We start from the raw sequence: 20,729 nt of genomic DNA on the forward strand, positions 1-20,729 counted from the left end.
ATAACATCAAGAGAGGAGTGAGTTATGTGTTGAATAAGCCTTCAACGAAACAATATATACATCGGGTTAATTCCCCGGTGCAAGTCTGGTGTAACCCAGACCAAACTCGTGACCATGCCTGATATGCAACCCGTGTTTCCATGTGAAAATACATAAAACGAGCTGCAGTCCCTAAAGAAGTAAACAGTAACAAAACAAACTGTGCACTAAAATTTACTCACAAATAAACTTTGACAAATTACCATTCTTACCCTGATAATGAGAAAGTATTTCAATGTTGATCTTGAATAAATAAATAATATTGTTTTTATATTATTTTTAACATTTGATATTCGTAATTTTAATATTATTCGTGATTTAAGTGTCATCGTACATTTACTTGTAATTAGAAGTAATATTAGTGTTAAAGCAATTACTAATTGTAGTTTTAGAAACCATTAAATATTGCATTAAATCCATTTATTAGCTACAAATAATTTAAGTGTAATCCTCATTTTCTCAAGATCTATATTGCCTTTCTAAAGGCAAGGAATATATGATTTTTGGAACAGTTTTAGTTGTCTTTGTCTCTGAACATTCCTCAATATATGTAATAATTTGGTTTTCTTTTATGTGTCTAGATTGAAAGGTGTCATTCTGGAGTATCCTATATTTAATTTCATGATACCTAGGGCATCAAGTCAATATATCAATTTGGAAAGTGGCCTTGCAGGATGCACCAGCAATCCACATTTTCATATTGACATTACGTATTTGTATGTGTATACCGGCTCTAACAGATATTTTCCATAACTGAATATTTCAAATGTTGGTTTTGAAATGAGTTATGAAGCTCTATTCTAATATGTTTTTTCTTAGATAGGTGTATAGATAGTACGTAATAATTACTATAATAACATACTAAATTCAATATACATTAGACTAGAATAGTGTATATAGTTTAAAATTTGAGTTTTAAAATTCGAATAATAAGTTCACAACTTGATAAAACTTTTCAAGGATTATTTTTCATTGATATTTTATTGTTTTTTAAATTGGTTTTTTTATATATTTTTTTTGTTTTTGAAGATTCCAGGTGTTATAAGTAAGCATGAGGTGATCATTTATAACATAATTTTTTCAGTCACAATAATACTCTCCCCCACCAACACTGTCGAAAACATCTTATGTAGCATGCATGAAGCGCATTTAACGAAAATTTGTTGACATTAAAGACCCTAATATTGATTTCATCCGTGGAGGACCACCAATTGTTAGTCGTTAATGTGTGTCTTGATCGTTGGAAAATGGGTTTACTTAATTAGGAAAAATGAATTTTGCCTGTCCAGCAACACAAATTTATTGTTTTTGTAACGACCATAAAATTTGAGCCAAATTAAAACATTTTATCTCATTTAAAAACCATTAAGTTCATACATCTTGTTTTCAAAATAGTTTAAACATCAGAGTATCTCCCAGAACCATATCACATAAATCATAAAACATGAGGAGCGGTACGATGACGCCTTCGCCTTGCCACGATCTCCTGAAGTACCTGAAACAATACACTGAACTGTAAGCCCGAAAGCTTAGTGAGTTACCCCCAAAATACCAACCAGACATAATATACTCATAACATATCAAAAATAGAACAGCCATGCACATCGAGTCTACTGTGTGACTGGTCCGCCCGCACCGGGCCTTCAGTCTACCTGGTCCACCCTCCGAGCCTAGCCATGTACATCGAGTCTACAGTGTGATTGGTCCGCCTGCACCGGGCCTTCAATCCACCTGGTCCACTCTCTAAGTCTACAATATGACTGGTCCGCCCACACCGGGCCTTCAGTCGGTTTGGTCCACTCTCCGAGCCTAGGCACGTCTGGTCCGCCCTCTTGGGGCCTTCAGCCTATCCGGACAGCTCGCTGGGCCTTCGGAATATTCGGTCCGCCCTAGGTATGTTGGTCTACAGCACAAAGCACGACCTGCCTCAACCCAACCCCCGTCAAACAACCATGTGCACATAAAACAATTAATCACATAACAAATCCTTAACCAGACAAATAGTCTAGCATATCACATAGCATATCAATCATCCTAACCAGGATTCCGACCTAACCGATCACTAGCATAACATTTCCCTATATATCGGGTACCGACCTTAACCAGGTCACTAACATAACACCATCCTAAATAATAGGATGCAGATCTAGCAAAGCAATAACATAACAAACAATACCCGGATTTCCATCCGATAAAGGGCCAACCTTGGTGCCGTAGACCCTGTCGATATAGTGAGGATAACTCACCTGCAATTGACGACTGAAGAGATAAGACCAAGCTGCTCCGACCACCGACACGAACTTCACCACAGAACACTACCAAAGAACCAATTCCATAAATACCAGAATTACCAAAATACGCTTGGAAGTCAAACTGGTCAACTCTTGGTCAAAGTCAAAGTCCTCAGTCAACGTCAACCTTCCTGGTTGATTCTACTCGCCGAGTCAACCAGTCGACTCACCGAGTTCCCATTCCTAGAAAACTCTCATAACACAACTTAACTCACCGAGTCCAACGATCTCTGAGTCCCATCCTGTCCAACTCACTGAGTCGCCGACCGAATCACTTAATCCAAGGCTTTAACCAAAAGAGGTTGGGGTTCTGCGACCTGACTCGCCGAGTCAAGGCAATCTTCAACAGACTCGCAGAGTTGTTCTTCCAACTCGCCGAGTCCTTGCACATGTTCATACAACTCGTCGAGTACACCCATGTGACTCGCGGAGTCTCTCTAGTTCTCAATCCATTCAGAGGCTTTTCGAGCCATGCAGGGGCTCCAATCCATAGATCCACCCTTCTACAATCTAACCCTCACATAAAGTTGCAAACTTTACGTGAAACCAAGGAGATATAGGCCCAAAACACACTAGGGCTTGGGTTTTAGACAAAGGGGCTTCACCAACAACTCAATGACTGAAACTTTATGACATTCTAGGTCATCATAAGTCTAGATCTGGAGTAGCAACCTCAGATCTAAACTCAAACTCAAAATAGATCTCAAACAAGCTAAGGAACTCCACATCAACCACCAAGGATGAACCAAAAAGGAAATTAGCTTAAGATTATGGCTTCTTACCTCTGAAATGTGCCCAAACAGATATAGATCCCAGATCCACACAAGTCCCTGGATGCTAGCCTCTAATTCGTCAAGCTCTTTCCAGAAAAATTCCTCTTCCAAGCTCCAATCTCCTCAACAATGAAGTGCCACGCAAAAATTAGGGTTTCTGGAACTCTCAGGGGGATTAGGAGGCTGGGAGAAGGACATAAAGTCCTTTAAATAGGGCACAACCCTCGGGATTAGGGTTTTCTCTCTTTAGCACCAACTCATCGAGTCCAAGCCGCTGACTCGGCGAGTTGGCCACTTAAACCGCGACAAAATCCCGCTCCGACTCGGCGAGTAAGCATACCTACTCGCCGAGTCCCTTTCCTAAATTTACACTTTTTGCCCTTCGCTGAACTTCTGATATTTGGGGCGTTACAGTTTTATCCAAAATCAAAACGGGAAGATGATTAAACACGGTCCTTTTCTCATGTTTGCACACAATGGGATCATTGGATTAAGATTAGAACCATGGAAACTATCCAATGGAGGTTAGAAAACCAATCTCTAGTCATCAATTGGAGTCAAAATCGACCTTGGGGTTTTACCCATTTCGTAAAAATGATTTCTAGGTTGAAATTATACCCTGTAAGCTTTTGTTCCTTCCTTTCTTTACTTGGTTACTTAATTCTCCACCTGAATCAACCCTAGATGGAAGAATGATAAAGAATTTCCATTAGAGGGTTTTCTTGCTTGCAAAACACGACCTGGAGAGAATGGAGAGGAGAGTGTGCATCTTATTTCCTAACTTTTTCACCTTTGATCCTGCTGAAAGATCTTTTATGCCCAAGAGTCATTATATTACTAATGACATATGATCCTATAGGGTCACATCATATAACAAGTAAGCACTAATTGATTATTTATTAAGTAATATGATTATTAATAAATTAAATCATTATTTGAAATAAATTTGGAGATTATTATTTCATGGAAATAATAATTATAAAGACTTTAACTAGCTACATTTTAATCATATGGCAAGGTTTAAATGTTACACATATTTTTGGACTTGTTACATACCATTTTGGACATGTTGTGTACAAGATTAATTAGTGATGAGGTGCAGTTCCACTCACCATCTCTCCTTTCTTTATAAACCGTCCACCACATGGAGTCAGATAGTTTGCTTTCTTTGACTTCCTTACACTTACATGCACTTACTTGCATGAGTTATCTTCATTAAATGGAAGTATGGTCATCCTTATGTATGTAAGAATATATAACAAGAGAGAGTGTGTAAACTAGCTAGCCTTTTCGTTCCCCTTTTTTTACGTAAAGTCGAGAGCTCCCTAGGGGATTCCCTCTCCACTCTTGCTTATTTTTTGTTTGCATTTTGTGCTTGGATTTGGTTCTCGTTTGAAATTTTATTTTATATATGACTTAAAGGCTTAAGAACATGTCCATACAAGTGAAGGACTAGCATCCATTGGTGGTTTGGTGATTTGTTTTGGTGGATACATTATAGAGAGCTCCTAGTTTGGATCTTGCCTTTCTTTATAAACTTCCAAGCCTCTCACTGAGGAATCAAAGGACCACAAAGGTTTTTCATCTTTGAACTCTATTTTGGTTGTTGTTTTCTTCCAACTCATGCAATATGATCCTTGGTGGGAATAAACTAGTCATGATGTTCAAATTTTAAGTCTTTCGATGCCAAATTTCTTGAATTTTTAAATCTATTTTTGAATAAAACCCAACAACATCAACCAAGCATATAAGACTTGGTTATTGTGAAAAATATCAATATAACCTTACTTCCTTGACTTATGATAATTTCCCAGCAAAATGTACGATTTTTCCTTATCTTTCCACCATCGTACCTTGGTCGTTCGAACTTCTATTTGGATAAAACTTATATCGTTGAAAAGTTTGTTAGGAGTACTACAAGTTCCAAATTATTTGTTTCATCAGAATGTATCCAAAACTACAGTTATTCAGTCGTGAACATGGCAAGTTAGAATATTACAATATTTCAAGTGCTTAATAAACAATTTTCAAACGGTCGTATCTCATTCATTAAACTTCCATTTTGTTTGATTCTTTTTCTTGTGTATTCTTTGTTTTATGGACTACAACTTTCCACAATAATGTTATTTCTAATTAGATATGGATATCGACTTATTAAGCTTCAAAGTTGGCACCTTGCAGCTGTCAAGTTTCCAAATCAGCTTTCTTTAACTTTTTGTCCAACTTTGCAACCTTGTAGATTCCTCGTATGAACTCCTTTTAAGTTGATTGTTGTTGCTATTGCTTCATTTTCAATTCCACTGCAAGTTATCTTTGTATCCTTTTCCTTACCTTTCCTCTAAGGTTAGCTTTTATGGTTTCAAAGTTGACATTTTATCAGTGAACTTCATACATTACATCATAAGCATATAAAACTCATATAACTTGTAAAATAACGATATATTTACTGTTATATACCTTGTTGGTTATGTAAAATAATCAGTTTACACTTTTTGACCATTTTGTCATTTATTACCATTTTTATCATTTTCCAACTTAATTCCATTTCTTTCTCATATTTCTAAACATCCAAATTTTGGATGTTACATTTTATCCTTCATTGCTTCAAGCTATTCCTTTTTCCTCACTTAGTTGGATTGAAATAAAGTTTTGTTATGTTAGACATATTGAAAGAGGGACAACAAGAAAAAAGAGTGAAAAACCAATTTAAACTATAGATGGCTCTTAAAACAACTCAAATATGAGGCGTTAAGTAATGTTTCACATAAATAATAGTTAATGTTTCTAATAATCGCATTCAATCAACTTGTTTACACTTTCAAAGCATGCAAATATCAAACGACTCATCCAAACCTAAAAATTCTAACTAACAATATTTATTAATAGTATATTAAATTTGTTCGGTTTCAGTTTTTTGGGTCAGTTTATAATAAATTTTATATATTTGATCGGTTTCGGTTTTGTGAGTCGGTTACAAAAGTCCAAACCGAATTTTACTGTTGTAAAAAATCCACACTCAAAGGTGACGGTTTGAATTTGGTTTGGATTTGGTCGATTTTTTGTTTTTTAATTCCGGTGTTTCTCACTTCTAAAAAAGACCATGTCATATTGCCATGTCCGTTCCTTCTAGTCTTACAATGAGTCTATGTTAACAGTTAAACACCTGAAATAAAAAAAAGTTATAAGAATCGTTATCCCAAATTTCCAATTTTGTCCTCATCCAGTTTATAATACATAAATTATTCTTAGCTGCGGTGCTAAATTGAAAAAGGTTCCCATTGGTTGGGGGTCGGTGACGTGAAAATTATTCTTTTAGCATTAAAAATACATCATAATGTTTTAGAAATCAGATCCATATCAACTTATAGAAAAAAGATTAAAACCGACGTCTATGGTTAATATTGATATCTTGCATGGATTAAATAATAAATATTAAATAGAAGAATTTCGAATATATTGGATTACGTATAATATTTATTATATAAAATATGAAAAGTAATTTTTTTATTATAGACTTATAGTACCCTAAAAAGTGTATTGTTGTTGTAAATAAAGCTTATTTTGATCGAATTTCGAATATATTGGATCAGTTCTACTTTTCAATAAAATTTTCTTTTGAACAAATGACAATAAAGATATAATGTGTTTTTAACTTTGTATGATTGTATCTACGCTTTTCAATATCTTTTTTAAGATATGTAATTTTATCAATACAACCGTGCCACTAATACTTAATTGTTTACATATATCTTTAAAGAAAAAAAATGTTCTTCAATCTCCTAAAACAAAATACCAAGAACTTATTTGATAAAATTATAAATATATTGTTGAGAATAGTGGTATTAGTTCAAACTTATTATTGGGTAATTGGTTACATATGCTTTCTAGTATCCTTTATCTGTTATTTTTTATATATTCACGGTTACATGTTGTATATATTAGAAATGTGTTTGGTAAATAATATTTGAATAATAAGGACTATTGTTGTTGCTTTGGAATACTTCTAGCCTGCGGCTCACTAAAGAAGATAGTTGTATTGTGACATGTGGGTTTTACCCGTTTATTTTTTGGGTGGTGTTTACCCATGTTTGAACCGGATTACTTACCTGAAGTATATATTTGTTGGTGTGTGTATTGTCATTTAAACACGATCATTTTACACACATACACACACTAAGAATTCTCTCTTAGCCGTCTTCTAGGGTTTTCTACCATTTTGGGTTTGTTCATCCGTATCATTTTGGGTTTGTTCATCCGTATAGTCTTTAGGTGTGAGTATACTTCCATTTTCAAAATTTTAGGCCTATTTGATAACATCTTAATAAAACCATTTAGATGTCAGAATCAATCAACATTTAACGAGTTTGATACATTTTTCTGAACAATCTCCGAACGAATTAAAAGCCTATAAATGGTTAAAAAAACTCTTCTTTTTCTAAACCATTAAGAGATGGAAACATTCTAAATGGTTCACCTTTATGGAACGATTTTTAGTTGTCATAAAAAGTTGGATAAAGCTATCAAAATTTTTAGTGATAAAAAGAAACATCAAATACGAAACACAAACATATATAATATAAAAGACCATTCATTTAACAACTTTACAACGATATTCTAAACTTTTAAGCATAGGCTTCAAATTAGTCTTGTTTAGAATTGATGTAGTTTATAGTGACCTGTGAAATAACTTTTTCTCTTCATTCAAAAAATATCATTAGTATCAAACAAAATTAATTTTAACTAATGTGGATATGGTGTGGTAGGGCGTAGGCTATTTTTATTTTTCTTTTCATAATATATTAATAAATTATTTATTTCAATATATTAATTAAATATATAAATCATTTTTTCTCTTTAAAAATATCATGTCCATTGTTAGGATTATACACAACTCAAAAGAACTATACTACTATCATTTCAAGTTTATACTAATTATAATTATAATTATAAGTTTAGACATTTAATCCAATAATATTTTCCATTAGTATCAAACAAAATTAATTTTACGTAAAAATCTTCAAATCTTTCCTTTTCCATATAAGTGGGACAAGTCTTAGATCAATAGGAATCTTTTCTAATTTTAAATTGAAATTTAGCATTAACTTTTTACATAAAACATTTCATTTTTTATCAACTGGTATAATATCAACAATATTTTATTATGACCAATGAAGAAACAAATAAACAATAATAAAACTAAATTTTGATAAGAAGTATGCTTTGTTTATTTGATACAGTTGTAATATTGTATTTAAGATTAAGAATGTATCAAGTATTAATTATAACCCAACAGAATCTCAGTGAAATGGATTTTTAGATTAAAAAAAAAAATAAACGTATTCAAATATAATCCAAATAAATTGTTGCAACATTATTAGAACTAAAAAAATAGTTACGAATAACGTTAGAAAATTTTATATTTATTTAAAAGAATCAATTTTGTTGTATGAATAATATATAACAAAAATTATATTAAAAATCAGATTTTTTTACTATTAATTCGAAAGTCCAAAGTTGAATAAAAAGTTGTTTACTAATAATATTTCTAAATTTGATCACTGCTGCTTTAACACTTGTTTGTTATGCATTAATACTTGTACGTAAGGAAGAGGGAGCGGAGACTCCTAAGTCCTAAAAGGCTGAAAGTCTGAAACCCTTCTTTATATTTTCTTCCTTTGGGATCTTCGTCCCTTGCACATATATTTTGCGAAACTCCCAAAATATCTTAACCCAAAATGCCTGATTCAGAAACAGTAGTTCCGGTAGACGGCGGTGGCGACGGAGATCTGGCGGAGGGAGGAGATCCTGATATTACTTACTGTGCTGAATTCGTCCCACCGGAATCATTCTGGCTATCAAAAGACTCCGAATTCGATTGGTTCGATCGTAATGCTTTCTTAGAGAGAAAGGAATCAAAGAAAGGAAACTCCAATTCGAAGAATCTGAATCCGAGTGTTAATCCAACCTATACGAATTCGAACTCAGCGCGCTTTTCTGTCAACATGAAATCAAAAGCTGCGATTCTCGGTTTGCCGAAGACGCAGAAGAACACACATATTGATTCAAAACGCAGACAGTGCAACCCGGCGAACGTACGGTTGTTCCCTAAACGGTCGAGTTCCGGCGGTAGGGCGCCAGGAGTGGTGCCAGTGACGGAGCCGTCTTCGCCGAAGGTCTCGTGTATTGGCAGAGTCAGATCGCATAGGCGTCGCAGCCGCAGGAGGACGTCTGCGATTGCATCAGCTACTCAACCACCGCCGAAACCAGTAAATCAACAAGAGAAAACTAGTAAAGTACAGAAAACCAGCATCGTCTCTCGTATAACGTCGTTATTCCGCTCTGAAGGTCACCGCCGGAGAAAAAACAACAAATCATCGATGAAAGGTACCGAACAATCAGAAAATTCGACCTCCAGAAAAAGCAGCGTAACAGTAAAACCGATCAACAGTGAACCATCGACGCTGTCTGATCCGCCAGCTTTAGGAGGCATGAATCGATTCGCTTCCGGCCGCCGATCTGGAAACTGGACCGATATATCAGCGTAGCACAGGTTGCCGGAGCCGCTTGATCGGCTGAAAGCTTTGTTGACGACGGGGAACAGGCTGTGACCCACCGTTGACCAAATCAAAAGTTGTTGAGCCTACGTGGCACATGCGTAAATGATTTTTTTTTTTTTTTTTTTGCAAACCGGTAAAAGCAACTGTTTTTACGGTTTGTTTTTCTCTTTTCTGTTAGGTTTGATTTTTGGGCTAATCCGTTTCCGGAGTTAATTTTCAAAATATGATTTCTTAGCAAAGGGTGAAGTAGATTAAAAAAAAGTTGTACTTTTTACTTGATGTTCATACAAAATAACATAATTTGTCATATCTAGATTGTGTGTTTTTTTTTTTTTTTTTTTTCTTTTTGTGAGATTGTATTATTATAAACAATTATTGTATCTTTAGGTTCGTGCCAAATTTATCTTTATTTTTCTCTCTCTCTCTCTATTATCGTTTGTACTCCAATTGTTGCTGTTGTTACCGAAAATAATTGAGTTTTTGTGCACTGCTGTGAACTTTTTATCGCATTAATTAAAATTTTTTAGATGTGTTTAGTTTGAGTTATGTAAATGCTTAAAATTTATTTGAGAATAAATAAATAACAATATTCTGAATGGAGCTGGAAATATCAAGATGGAGGGGCATTTAGCTTACTTGTAGGTTAAGGTAAAGAATTTGATTTTTTGTTTGTGTTTGTTTAATAGGCTAACAATGAATAAAATATTAAGCTTTATATTTTATAATAAAAAGTCCTGAACTAATTTTGAAGCCATCCACCCACTTAGAATTTTCATGTTAATCACGTCTAGACAGCTAATATATTAATTAAAAAACAAAATGGAAAATTGCATTTCAATAATACTTTTTTATCGAAGACTCTCTTTATTTGAAAAGCCAAAAAAAAAAACTATTAAAATGTGATGTTATATAGGTTTTGTTTTTGTGATTGAGTGCTTTGATTAATTATTTTAGAGGAATAAACTTCACTTCTAGCAGGTTTTCGTAGCATGAAGATTAGTGTCGTGTGTGTGAGCTCGGTAAGGGTGAGAGGAACAAGTTAATACTAAGCATTTCATGGAACTAATGCTTATAAGAACCAGTTTAGTACATTTACTATAGGATTAATGGGTGTCTTTAAAAATATACAAAGGGAAAATGACTTAAAAAGGGTAACGAAATTTTAAAAATATACAAAAAAGTTTTTTTTTTTTTTTATTTTTTTTTATTTTTTACACAAAATACCATTTACGGCTATTGTAGGTTACCCGGTTTCCAAATGTTCAAAAAATATCATTGTTGTTTTTTTAGTACAAAAAATATCATTGATGTTACTATTTGTACACAGAATACCAATGAAATATACATGTGTTCAACAAAAACATTGTGGTAACCAAGTACTTCAGGTAAATGGGAAAATAACTTAAAATGTAACGAAGTTTCCAAAATATTTAAAAAATACCACACTTTTTGTTAATTGTGTTGTTGTCGGATTATGTAGAACACAATCACCGGAAATCATGAACCGTTATATCAGTTCACAACAATTGTGCAAATCTCTTTCATTCTTTCACTTGATTGTTCTTATAGTAACAAGAGAAGTAAGTGGGTAATAACATTAGTTAAACATTCTTTCTTCCCGATCACATTATATGCCTCAAACCTAAAACATATATACGTTATATAGATGCACATATTATACATCAAGGTTAGCCGTTCATTAGTGTTGCGACACAAGAGAGACACAAAGGAGAAATTAGTGTAATGTTATGTCATGAGAATCCCTAAATATGGATTTAGATACAAACTGATCGAGTGATAGAATGAAAGATAATACACAACTGGTGTGAACTGGTACGACGGTGACTAATCTCCGATGACTGTGTTCTATATAATCCGGAAACAACGAAGTTAACAAAAGGTGCTCTGAAAAAATAACAACGGTTTTTTTTTTTTAACATTTTGGAAATTTCAATGGTATTTTTTATATTAAAAAAATAATGATATTTTTTGAACATTTTTGAAACTTTGTTACCTTTTTATGACATTTTCCCGTTACCTGCAGTAACAGGTTACACACAAGGTTTTATTTGAACACATGTGTACTTTATTTGTATTTTGTGTATAAAAAATATACTTTAATGGTATTTTGAGTACTAAAAATAAAACAATGATATTTTTTGTACATTTTTTAAACTTCATTACCTTTTTAAGTCATTTTCCCATATACAAAAGTCTATTGGATCCTTATAAGGAAGCAAATTCGTATCATCCACCAAGAGAAGTATTTCTGTTGTAATATGTAGCATCATCTTTACTAATATTTGTAGCATCATCTTTACCAACATAAATACCATCGTTGTCACATGTGTATGAATAACATTACCACATTTACAACATTATCATCACCAACGTACTTATAAGCATTTGGATCGGCATAATAATTTTGTGGTTATACTAGTATTCAATATACAACATATGTAGGGTCACTAGGATATTAAGGAACACTCTAAGAGACAAAAATATATGTATGATTGTTTCTTTTTCTCCTATTAGATAAGTTCTTATCGAAGCATTTTCCTCTTCCACTAGATTGAGTTTGATCGACTTTTTCTACTAGATCAGTTCCCACCAACTTTTGATTGAATCAGTGCATAGTCGGAGCCTCTTCCACCGGAGCACCACGATTATCTACCATATACAGTTATATACATGTGCGATAGTTAAGACTTTCTTAATAACATTTTCAAGTGTTTCATGTCATTCTTACTGATAATCTCTATAACATGTTGCAATATATGATGTTGGAAAAACAAACTAATATTAAGTAAGGTGTTGTTTGTTTTTTTTTTCTAAAAAAACACTTCTGACTACTTATTGTCGTGTCACGCAGCACATGCGCAACACTTGGTCATTTGCAGCTGTTTATTTTTTAGAAGACTTCTAACTTAAAAACTGTTGCGCGTGTGTTGCGTGGCGCATCACTAGACCATCTGTTTCAAACATCTTCACACCTTAATTTAATTTATTGTAGTAGTCTGCAGACATTAAAAAACAAACACACTTTTCATTACATGTTGCAGTCGTTTGGTCCATCTTTTCTGCTACAGAGGGGTCCAAAGGTGGTCCGTAGACATCAAACATTTTTGCTTCGAAAAAATAAGCAACACCTAAGTCTTTCATCCTGTCTTCAATTTTATTAACTTAGAAACATGTATATCTAACCGAAAATCTACACTATAGTTCTTAACAAATGCTTGAATGAGTTTCATGATTGGTTGACTACTATGAACCACTGGTTCAAGCAACAACAAAATTCTTATTCAGGTTTGAAGTCATTTTTTTTTTAGATGAACGATATCAGACAAATTTTTATTGAATTTTTAATGCTTCAAAAGTAGAACTTATATAAAAAAAATCATTGACTTATTTTTCTTAAATTCATTGCACGGATGTCAGATTCCGCAGTACTGATGACAACATTTATAGTATGGATGTCAAATCTCGCAATATAGATGACAAGATTTTATTAGAAAAACTGTAATTTTGTAATTACATCTGCAAAATCGCAAGTGTCATCTATGAATTTTCTTGTTTCATATAACATTTACGATCTGACGGATGTCATTTGAAAAATGAGATGCCACAAATGTTTTTAGGTACACCACACTACCTTTAAACAAACTACTTGACGGATGTTATTTGAAAAAAGAGATGCCACAAATGTTTTTTAGGTACACCACATTCCCTTTAAACAAACTACTTGGTTGCGCAAATAGCAAACATAATTTCAGAGACGATATCGAAATTAGTCACTATCATTGATAAACTCTCTAATTTTTTATTAACTCATAAAGAATTGATAAATAAAATTGATGATTTAGCTTTTTCTCTTTGTTAAATCTCTCGTTTTATAACGTGGTATACTTTGATTATCCCATGTTAATATCTATGTAGTCCTTCTTGTGTACCTAGTTTAGTCAAAAAGTTGCATTTTATTCCACAATATTGACCGTCTTTTTTGTCTTTGAATTGAAGGCCCGGGACTTTTGGATTTATATGGAAAGCACGATGACTCCTTTCTTTCTTTTCTTCTCCTTTATTTGGGTTTGGTTGGTTTTCGAGGTTTCCTCCAATTTGACCCACTTAAAGTTCATTATTTTTAATATTATTCCCATTACTTTTTTATTACGAAGTTTTAATATCGGATTAATTTTAATTTATTTATGTATTATGGAATTATTATTTTTTTCTATCACAATATTTATTTTGATTCTTTTTAAGATATTATATTTTAAACATTTAGTTAATTAGTAAAAAAAAAACTTTTTTAGGAGGATATTATTTTTAATTAACATTATTGAATTATTTTCTACCCAAGTTTGATTTATGATCGAAGATGAAAACAAATTATTGATTCTTCCATAATATAACCAGGCAAAAAGGGATCATACATTTCAACTAGGTAACTTTTTCTTTTTCCAGTCTTAACATTACACAATCTAGTCTTTGTTTCAAATATATTTATAGAAATAAATATTATCTCTAAAGCTTAAATTATGTTTATAAATTAATTATTTAAGTTGCTATTTTTTTTCTTTGTTGGTATAAAGACAAAGATGTATAGTTTATTAACGATAGGGGTGAGCAAAATCGAAACCGAACCAATTTATAAACTACAACTTATATATATATATATATATATATATATATATATATATATATATATATATATATATATATATATATATATATATATATATATATATATATATATATATATATATAGGTGAGATCCGTTGAGAACTCATAGTTTCCCGAAAACCAAAGAACTAAAGGTGGAACGTTTGATTTAAATTAATTCATTAAGGGCGTGATCGTCATCTTAACAATCTCATTTAATTTTTAATTTTTTGTGTTATTGAAAATATTAATAAAAATGTCTAAAAATTAACATAATAAATCAAAATTTCAGATTTTTTTATAAAAATAAAAAATTTCTAACTTTTTAAAAAATACAGATTTTTAGTTTTTTTTTTTTTTGGAAAACATGATTTTTTTTTATAAAAAACGTAAAATTAAAAAAAAATTAAAAAAAAATCTACAATTTTTTTAAAAACAGAAAATTTTTAAAAATCTGAATTTTTTTTTTAAAACTGAAATATTTAAAAAAAATACTATAATTTTTTAACCAAAAAATATAAATATTTCAAGTGCATATACGCATAAAAAACACATTTTTATTTACTAATCTATAAACACAAATAGTACAAGTATTTTATTCGATATAAAATACAATATAACAAATAAAAATGCTAAAAATTTTCAGTGCTTTCTTTTCTTCATGTTAAGATTGTCATATTTTATTCAATTTATCATTTTCACCTCTTCAATATTTTCCAGCCATTCTTCCAATTTTACAAGAAAATTCAAAAAAAAAAAAATTTGATTAATGCAAAAACACTCACAAAAATGCATATGAATAAATAATGTAAGATTCACATATAAATATATCATGTAAAATTCACATGTGATTATATAGTGTCATATTCACATGTGATTATATCATTTAAAATTCAAATGTGAAATTCACAAGAAAATTAAAAAAAATAACAAAAACACTCATACAAAATGCATGCACATATAAATTTAATTCATATGTGATTAACTTGTAATTTACATGTGAATTACATGTAATTCACACATGATTCACGTGTGATTTACATCTGAATTACATGTGATTTACATGGAATTCATATGTGATTAATTTGTGATTTACATGTGAATCACATGTAATTCATATGTGATTTACATGTGATTCATATGTGAATTACATGTGAATCACATGTAATTCATATGTGATTTTCACTTGTTGTTTACATCTGAATCACTACACATAATTCCAAGAAAAAAAGTTTTCAAAACATCAAGTCAAACTCTTAAATTTAATCATTAAAAACTCAATCCTGATAATAACATAGATTAGTGACAGAATTGGAGCAAAATAGAAGCAAAAAATTGTTTAAATCCATCTAATTTTACAAGGTTTTGATACTTGGAATAAAAAAAATCATTAAAAGATCATATGGGTGGTATTGATAGTTTTCATCACAAAGCAAGCAAAAATTATGAATTTTTATTGAAAGAAAAACAATCTATTAGTGCAACCTTCAAGAAGCAAACCAAAATTGAGGAGAGTAATTATAAACTTCATTTAGGTGCTTCAATTTAGTGTTGTAAAATTTTATTGAAAAATGGTTTACCATTTCGGGGTCATGATAAGTCAAGTGACTACCTTAATAAAGGGCTTTTCTTTGAGTTATTATCTTTCATGAGAGATCATAATGAAGGCATTCGTAATGTTATCTTAGAAAATGCTCCTTAACATAATCAAGTGACGTATCCGAGGACTCAAAAGCAAATTGTTAAAATGGTTTTCAAAAGAGATAATTTTAAGTGTGTACAAAGAAATTGGTAAAAATGTGTTTGTTTTATTGGTTGATGAATCTAATGATGTATATACAAAAAAAGAACAAATGGCTATAGTTTTGAGATATGTCGACAACCGTGGGGTGGTGAAGGAAAGATTCATTGGAGTTATGCACGTGAAGGATACATCCTTTTTGACTCTTAAAGTGGCCATAGATGAAGTTTTTACTCGTAACAAGTTGAGTATGTCCCAGGTAATTAAAACTTTTTTTCCTTATTATGAACTTTAATAGAATATTATTTGCATTAATCTTTAATATATTTTTTATCAGGTAAGAGGACAATGTTACGATGGGCAAAGTAATATGCGAGGTGCATTCAACGGTCTAAAAGCTTTGATTTTACAAGATAATGATTCAGCATTATGTGTATTGCTTTGCACACCAACTTCAGTTAGTTATTGTGGGTGTAGTAAAGAAGCATGATGGCGTTGAAGACTTCTTTGAACAACTTTCTTTGGTGGATAATGTGGTAGGTGGTTCATGTAAAAGACAAGACATGCTACGGGAAAGTCAAAGAGAAAAGGTGCAAAAGTCAATTGGAAATAGTGAACTTGAAACCGGAAGAGGTTTAAATCAAGAGAGCTCTCTTGTTCGAGTGGGAGATACAAGATGGGGTTCACATTTCAAAACAATCACAAGTTTGATGAACTTATTTCCAGAGGTTGTTAATGTTTTTGCTTATGTCGAAGAGGAAGGATCCACTTTAAGTAACCGAAATCAAGCATTTGGTATCTTAAGATATTTCAAGACACTTGATTTCGTGTTTTACTTAGATTTGATGTATGAAATTTTACACCTCACAAACGTATTGTCAAAGCATCTTAAAAAAAATGATCAAGACATTTTAGAAGCGGCTTCTTTGGTTGGAGGGACAATAGAGGCATTGAAGTCTTTAAGAGACATGGGGTTTGCTAAACTTTTATCGAATATATTTTCTTTTTGTCAAAAACATAATCTTAATATTGTGGAGATGATGGACGATTATGTCACATCGAGAGGCCGTAAGACTAAACTTACTAACCAATTTCATTTTGAAGTTCACGGTTATGGATATGCAAATCATAGAATTTGAGAACCGATTTAGTGAACTTAGCACCCAATTAATAGAATGCATGGGGGCTTTGAGTCATTGTGATTCATTTGCTAAGCTTGATAATACAAAGTTGTTAAAGTTGGGTAAGTTGTACAAAAAGATTTTGATGATGCGGAAATAATGCAACTTGATGGTGAACTTGAGATATATTATCACGCTTTGCATAAAGATGAGCGGTTCACTAGTTTACAAGGAATTTCTAACATTTCTCTTTTGATGATGGAAATGGAGAAACATCGGTCTTATCGTATTGTTTATAGGTTGTTGAAGTTGGTTTTGGTTTTACCCGTCACGACCGCAACAGTTGGAAGATGTTTTTTTTGCAATGAAGTATTTGAAGACAGACTTCTGTAAAAAAATAGATGATGATTTTTTGAATGATGCAATGATTTCTTATATTGAAAAAGACGTCCTTATAAAAGTGAAGATCGAAGATGTAATGGATCGGTTTCAAAAAATATATACTCGTAGATGTCAAATTTAAATATTAAGATGTAATGGATCTGTTTAATGTATTAATACTTTTAAATTTTTTTTTATGTTATTATATATAGGCAGAAAAAAAATTGTGTCACTGCTATCATAATTTCTACATCCGCGAGTGTGCATATGTTGATTTGTTATATCGTGTTAGTTACTGAAAACATGACATGACAAATTATACTGTGTTTGACGACTACTTGTATCAAAAAGTTGGAGCAAGGGTAACCTTTTAATTGGATCATCTTCAGGAATGAGATATCACGTATCTTTCATATCTATACTGTGATTCATATTGTAAATAATTGGTCATATACAGTTGTATTAACCTGTATCCTTTCCTAGTTTAGTACCTACAGTTGTGATTATATTATGGATATAAGAGGCTCTCATTTGTAATGTTACACACGCAATTGGTATACATAGATTCATTTTTCCATACCCTTCACATCCGATCACCACATCCGAATACGGTGGCCTAGATGAAATTGTTCTTGGGGATGGTACAGGACTACCCATCTCTAACCTTGGTAACACATATATCAACACTGTTCACAAACAACTGTTACTATCTAATGTTTTACATGTCCCACGATTACATCAAAATCTTGTTTCAGTTGGCCACTTATGTGATACTAACCATGTTTCGATGGAATTCTTTCCATCTCACTTTTTTGTGAAGGATCTATGCACGGGGCGCGTCTAATGTGAAGAGATAGAACTGAAGGGGTATACCACACTCGTCTGTCGCCTAGACTTCAAGTTCATGCCACCTTCAAGCACACTCATCTTAGTCTCCACCACAAACTTGGTCATCCAGCTGCTAAAGTTTTCAAGTCTGTTGTTTCAAAGTTAGGCTTAGGTTCAAAAATTGCACCAAATGTTCATTGTCTGTCTTGTTCTATTAATAAAAGCCATAAATTACCCTTTGGTCCATACTCCTTTAGTGCCACTCATCCGCTTCAACTTCTTTACTCTGATGTTTGGGACCAGTTCAAAAATCAATTGATGGTTTCACTTATTATGTTATTTTTGTCGACTATTTCATGAAATATGTTTGGATATACCCCATGAAACGCAAAAGTGATGTAGTCCAATTATTCCCTCAACTCAAACTTCTTGTCGAAAAATACTTCCAACAACCTATAGGTTCTCTGTTTAGTGACAATGGCGGTGAATATCTAGGTCTTCTCCCCATTCTTCAAGCTCATGGAATATCACACTACACCACCCCACCACATACCCCAGAACAAAATGGTATAGCTAAACGCAGACACAAACATATTATTTAGACTGGCCTAGCTCTCCTTCATTATGCCAATCTACCTCTCACCTACTGGTCTCATGCATTTCAAACTGCAGCTTACCTTATCAATCGCCTTCCTACTCCCATACTCAATGACAAATCCCCCTATGAATGCCTATTCCATCAGCCACCAAACTACACCAAGTTAAAACCTTTTGGATGTCTCTGCTATCCATGGTTAAAGCCCTACACCACATCCAAACTCCAACCCAAGTCTACACCATGCCTCTTTCTTGGTTACTCGTCTTCAAAGTCGGCATTCAAATGCTATGTCCTCGAAACAAAGCGCCTGTATCACTCTCTTCATGTGGAGTTTATTCCTGACCAATTTCCCTCTCATCAACTACAATCCGAAAATCCCCTACCAACACTAGACATATTCCTTACCCCATCACCACTAACTCCGGTTGTCACAAACACTCCACCTCCATCAATCACCTTCAACACATCAGCTATGCCACCTCCACCAATTATCCCGCAACTACAACCCGCCGAACCATTGTCCACATCATCCCATGACACCCAACACTCATCACCCTCCACACAATCTACCATCTCTTCAACTACACCATCGCCTTCCACCCCCCCCCCCCCCCACACACACAATCTCCACAATTACCGCAAGTTACACCCTCACCCTCACCGCCTCCACTCCCTCCAACTCGCCCACGCAAACAAAACCCCAAATACTACAACTCCTCATTTGTAAACACAACCACACTACATCCATTACCTCCCCCCATTGAACCAACAACTCACCATCAGGCTCTCAAAGACCGTCATTGGCATCAAGCAATGGACCAAGAATTCAATGCCTTACTCACTAATGGCACTTGGGAACTCATACCTAAGGCTACTCACTCACCCATTGGATGCAAATGGATCTTTCGCATCAAACGAAACCCTGATGGTACCATTGCCAAATATAAAGCTTGCCTGGTCGCAAAAGGCTTTCACCAACAATATGGAAAAGATTGCTTCGATACCTTCAGCCCTGTCACCAAGCCAGTCACCATTCGTATGGTATTAAGCATTGCTCTCTCTCAAAATTGGCCACTCCGTCAACTGGACGTCAACAATGCATTTCTCCATGGCACTCTTCATGAAGAAGTCTTTATGTCACAACCCCCGGGCTTTATCCATCCGCAATTCCCCAATCACATCTACAAACTCAAAAAATCATTGTATGGCCTCAAACAAGTGCCAAGAGCCTGATACAATGAACTCGCCACCTTTCTACTCTCTGTTGGCTATCGCAAATCTCAAGTAGACCCGTCCCTTTTTATCTACAATCACAATAAGATCCTCGGCTACCTTTTTGTGTATGTTGATGACTTTGTTCTTACGGGCAATAACTCCTCCTTTCTAGATACCTTTGTTACCAACCTAGCCAACCGGTTCTCTTTCAAAGACCTTGGTCCCCTCCACCATTTTCTTGGAGTCGAAGTCATACCAGGACCTCTTAACTCTATTTCACATGGATGGAGCAAAAGAAGTAGCCACCCCTCTCAACCCTTCAGTCTCTCTCAAGCTGCAAGACGGCTCTGCTGGTGTTGATCCCACACCATATCGAAGGTTAGTTGGCTCTCTGCAATACTTAGCGTTTACACGACCGGATATTTCCTTTGTGGTCAACAAATTGTCTCAATTCATGCATTCACCTTCTGAGATTCATTGGCAATCCCTAAAACGTGTTCTAAGGTACTTGAAAGGTACGATA

General features: G+C 33.3%; 2 protein-coding genes across 2 annotated transcripts; both read left to right on the forward strand.

The window, feature by feature from the left end:
• The first annotated feature begins 8,838 nt into the window (after window positions 1-8,838).
• On the forward strand, window positions 8,839-9,648 carry LOC111921066 (uncharacterized). Its single transcript, XM_023916656.1, has one exon. It carries the CDS (start codon window positions 8,839-8,841, stop codon window positions 9,646-9,648), a length of 810 nt encoding a protein of 269 aa, XP_023772424.1.
• A 6,527-nt stretch (window positions 9,649-16,175) lies between these two features.
• LOC111921067 (uncharacterized) lies at window positions 16,176-17,202 on the forward strand. The gene is made up of 3 exons (XM_023916657.1): window positions 16,176-16,322; window positions 16,401-16,530; window positions 16,604-17,202. The coding sequence occupies exons 1-3, from the start codon at window positions 16,176-16,178 to the stop codon at window positions 17,200-17,202; spliced, it is 876 nt and encodes a 291-aa protein (XP_023772425.1).
• Window positions 17,203-20,729: the final 3,527 nt, after the last annotated feature.

The sequence above is a fragment of the Lactuca sativa genome, chromosome 5, assembly GCF_002870075.4.
Source record: "Lactuca sativa cultivar Salinas chromosome 5, Lsat_Salinas_v11, whole genome shotgun sequence".
Classification (NCBI taxonomy): Eukaryota; Viridiplantae; Streptophyta; class Magnoliopsida; order Asterales; family Asteraceae; genus Lactuca; species Lactuca sativa.

What these genes read in the sequence shown, in the direction of transcription:
- LOC111921067 (XM_023916657.1), top strand. Translation starts at nt 16,176, where the DNA reads ATGGCTATAGTTTTGAGATATGTCGACAACCGTGGGGTGGTGAAGGAA. An exon ending in ACAAGTTGAGTATGTCCCAG is followed by an intron (nt 16,323 to 16,400) that starts GTAATTAAAACT and finishes ATTTTTTATCAG; the next exon opens with GTAAGAGGACAATGTTACGA. An exon ending in ACCAACTTCAGTTAGTTATT is followed by an intron (nt 16,531 to 16,603) that starts GTGGGTGTAGTA and finishes ATAATGTGGTAG; the next exon opens with GTGGTTCATGTAAAAGACAA.
- LOC111921066 (XM_023916656.1), top strand. Translation starts at nt 8,839, where the DNA reads ATGCCTGATTCAGAAACAGTAGTTCCGGTAGACGGCGGTGGCGACGGA.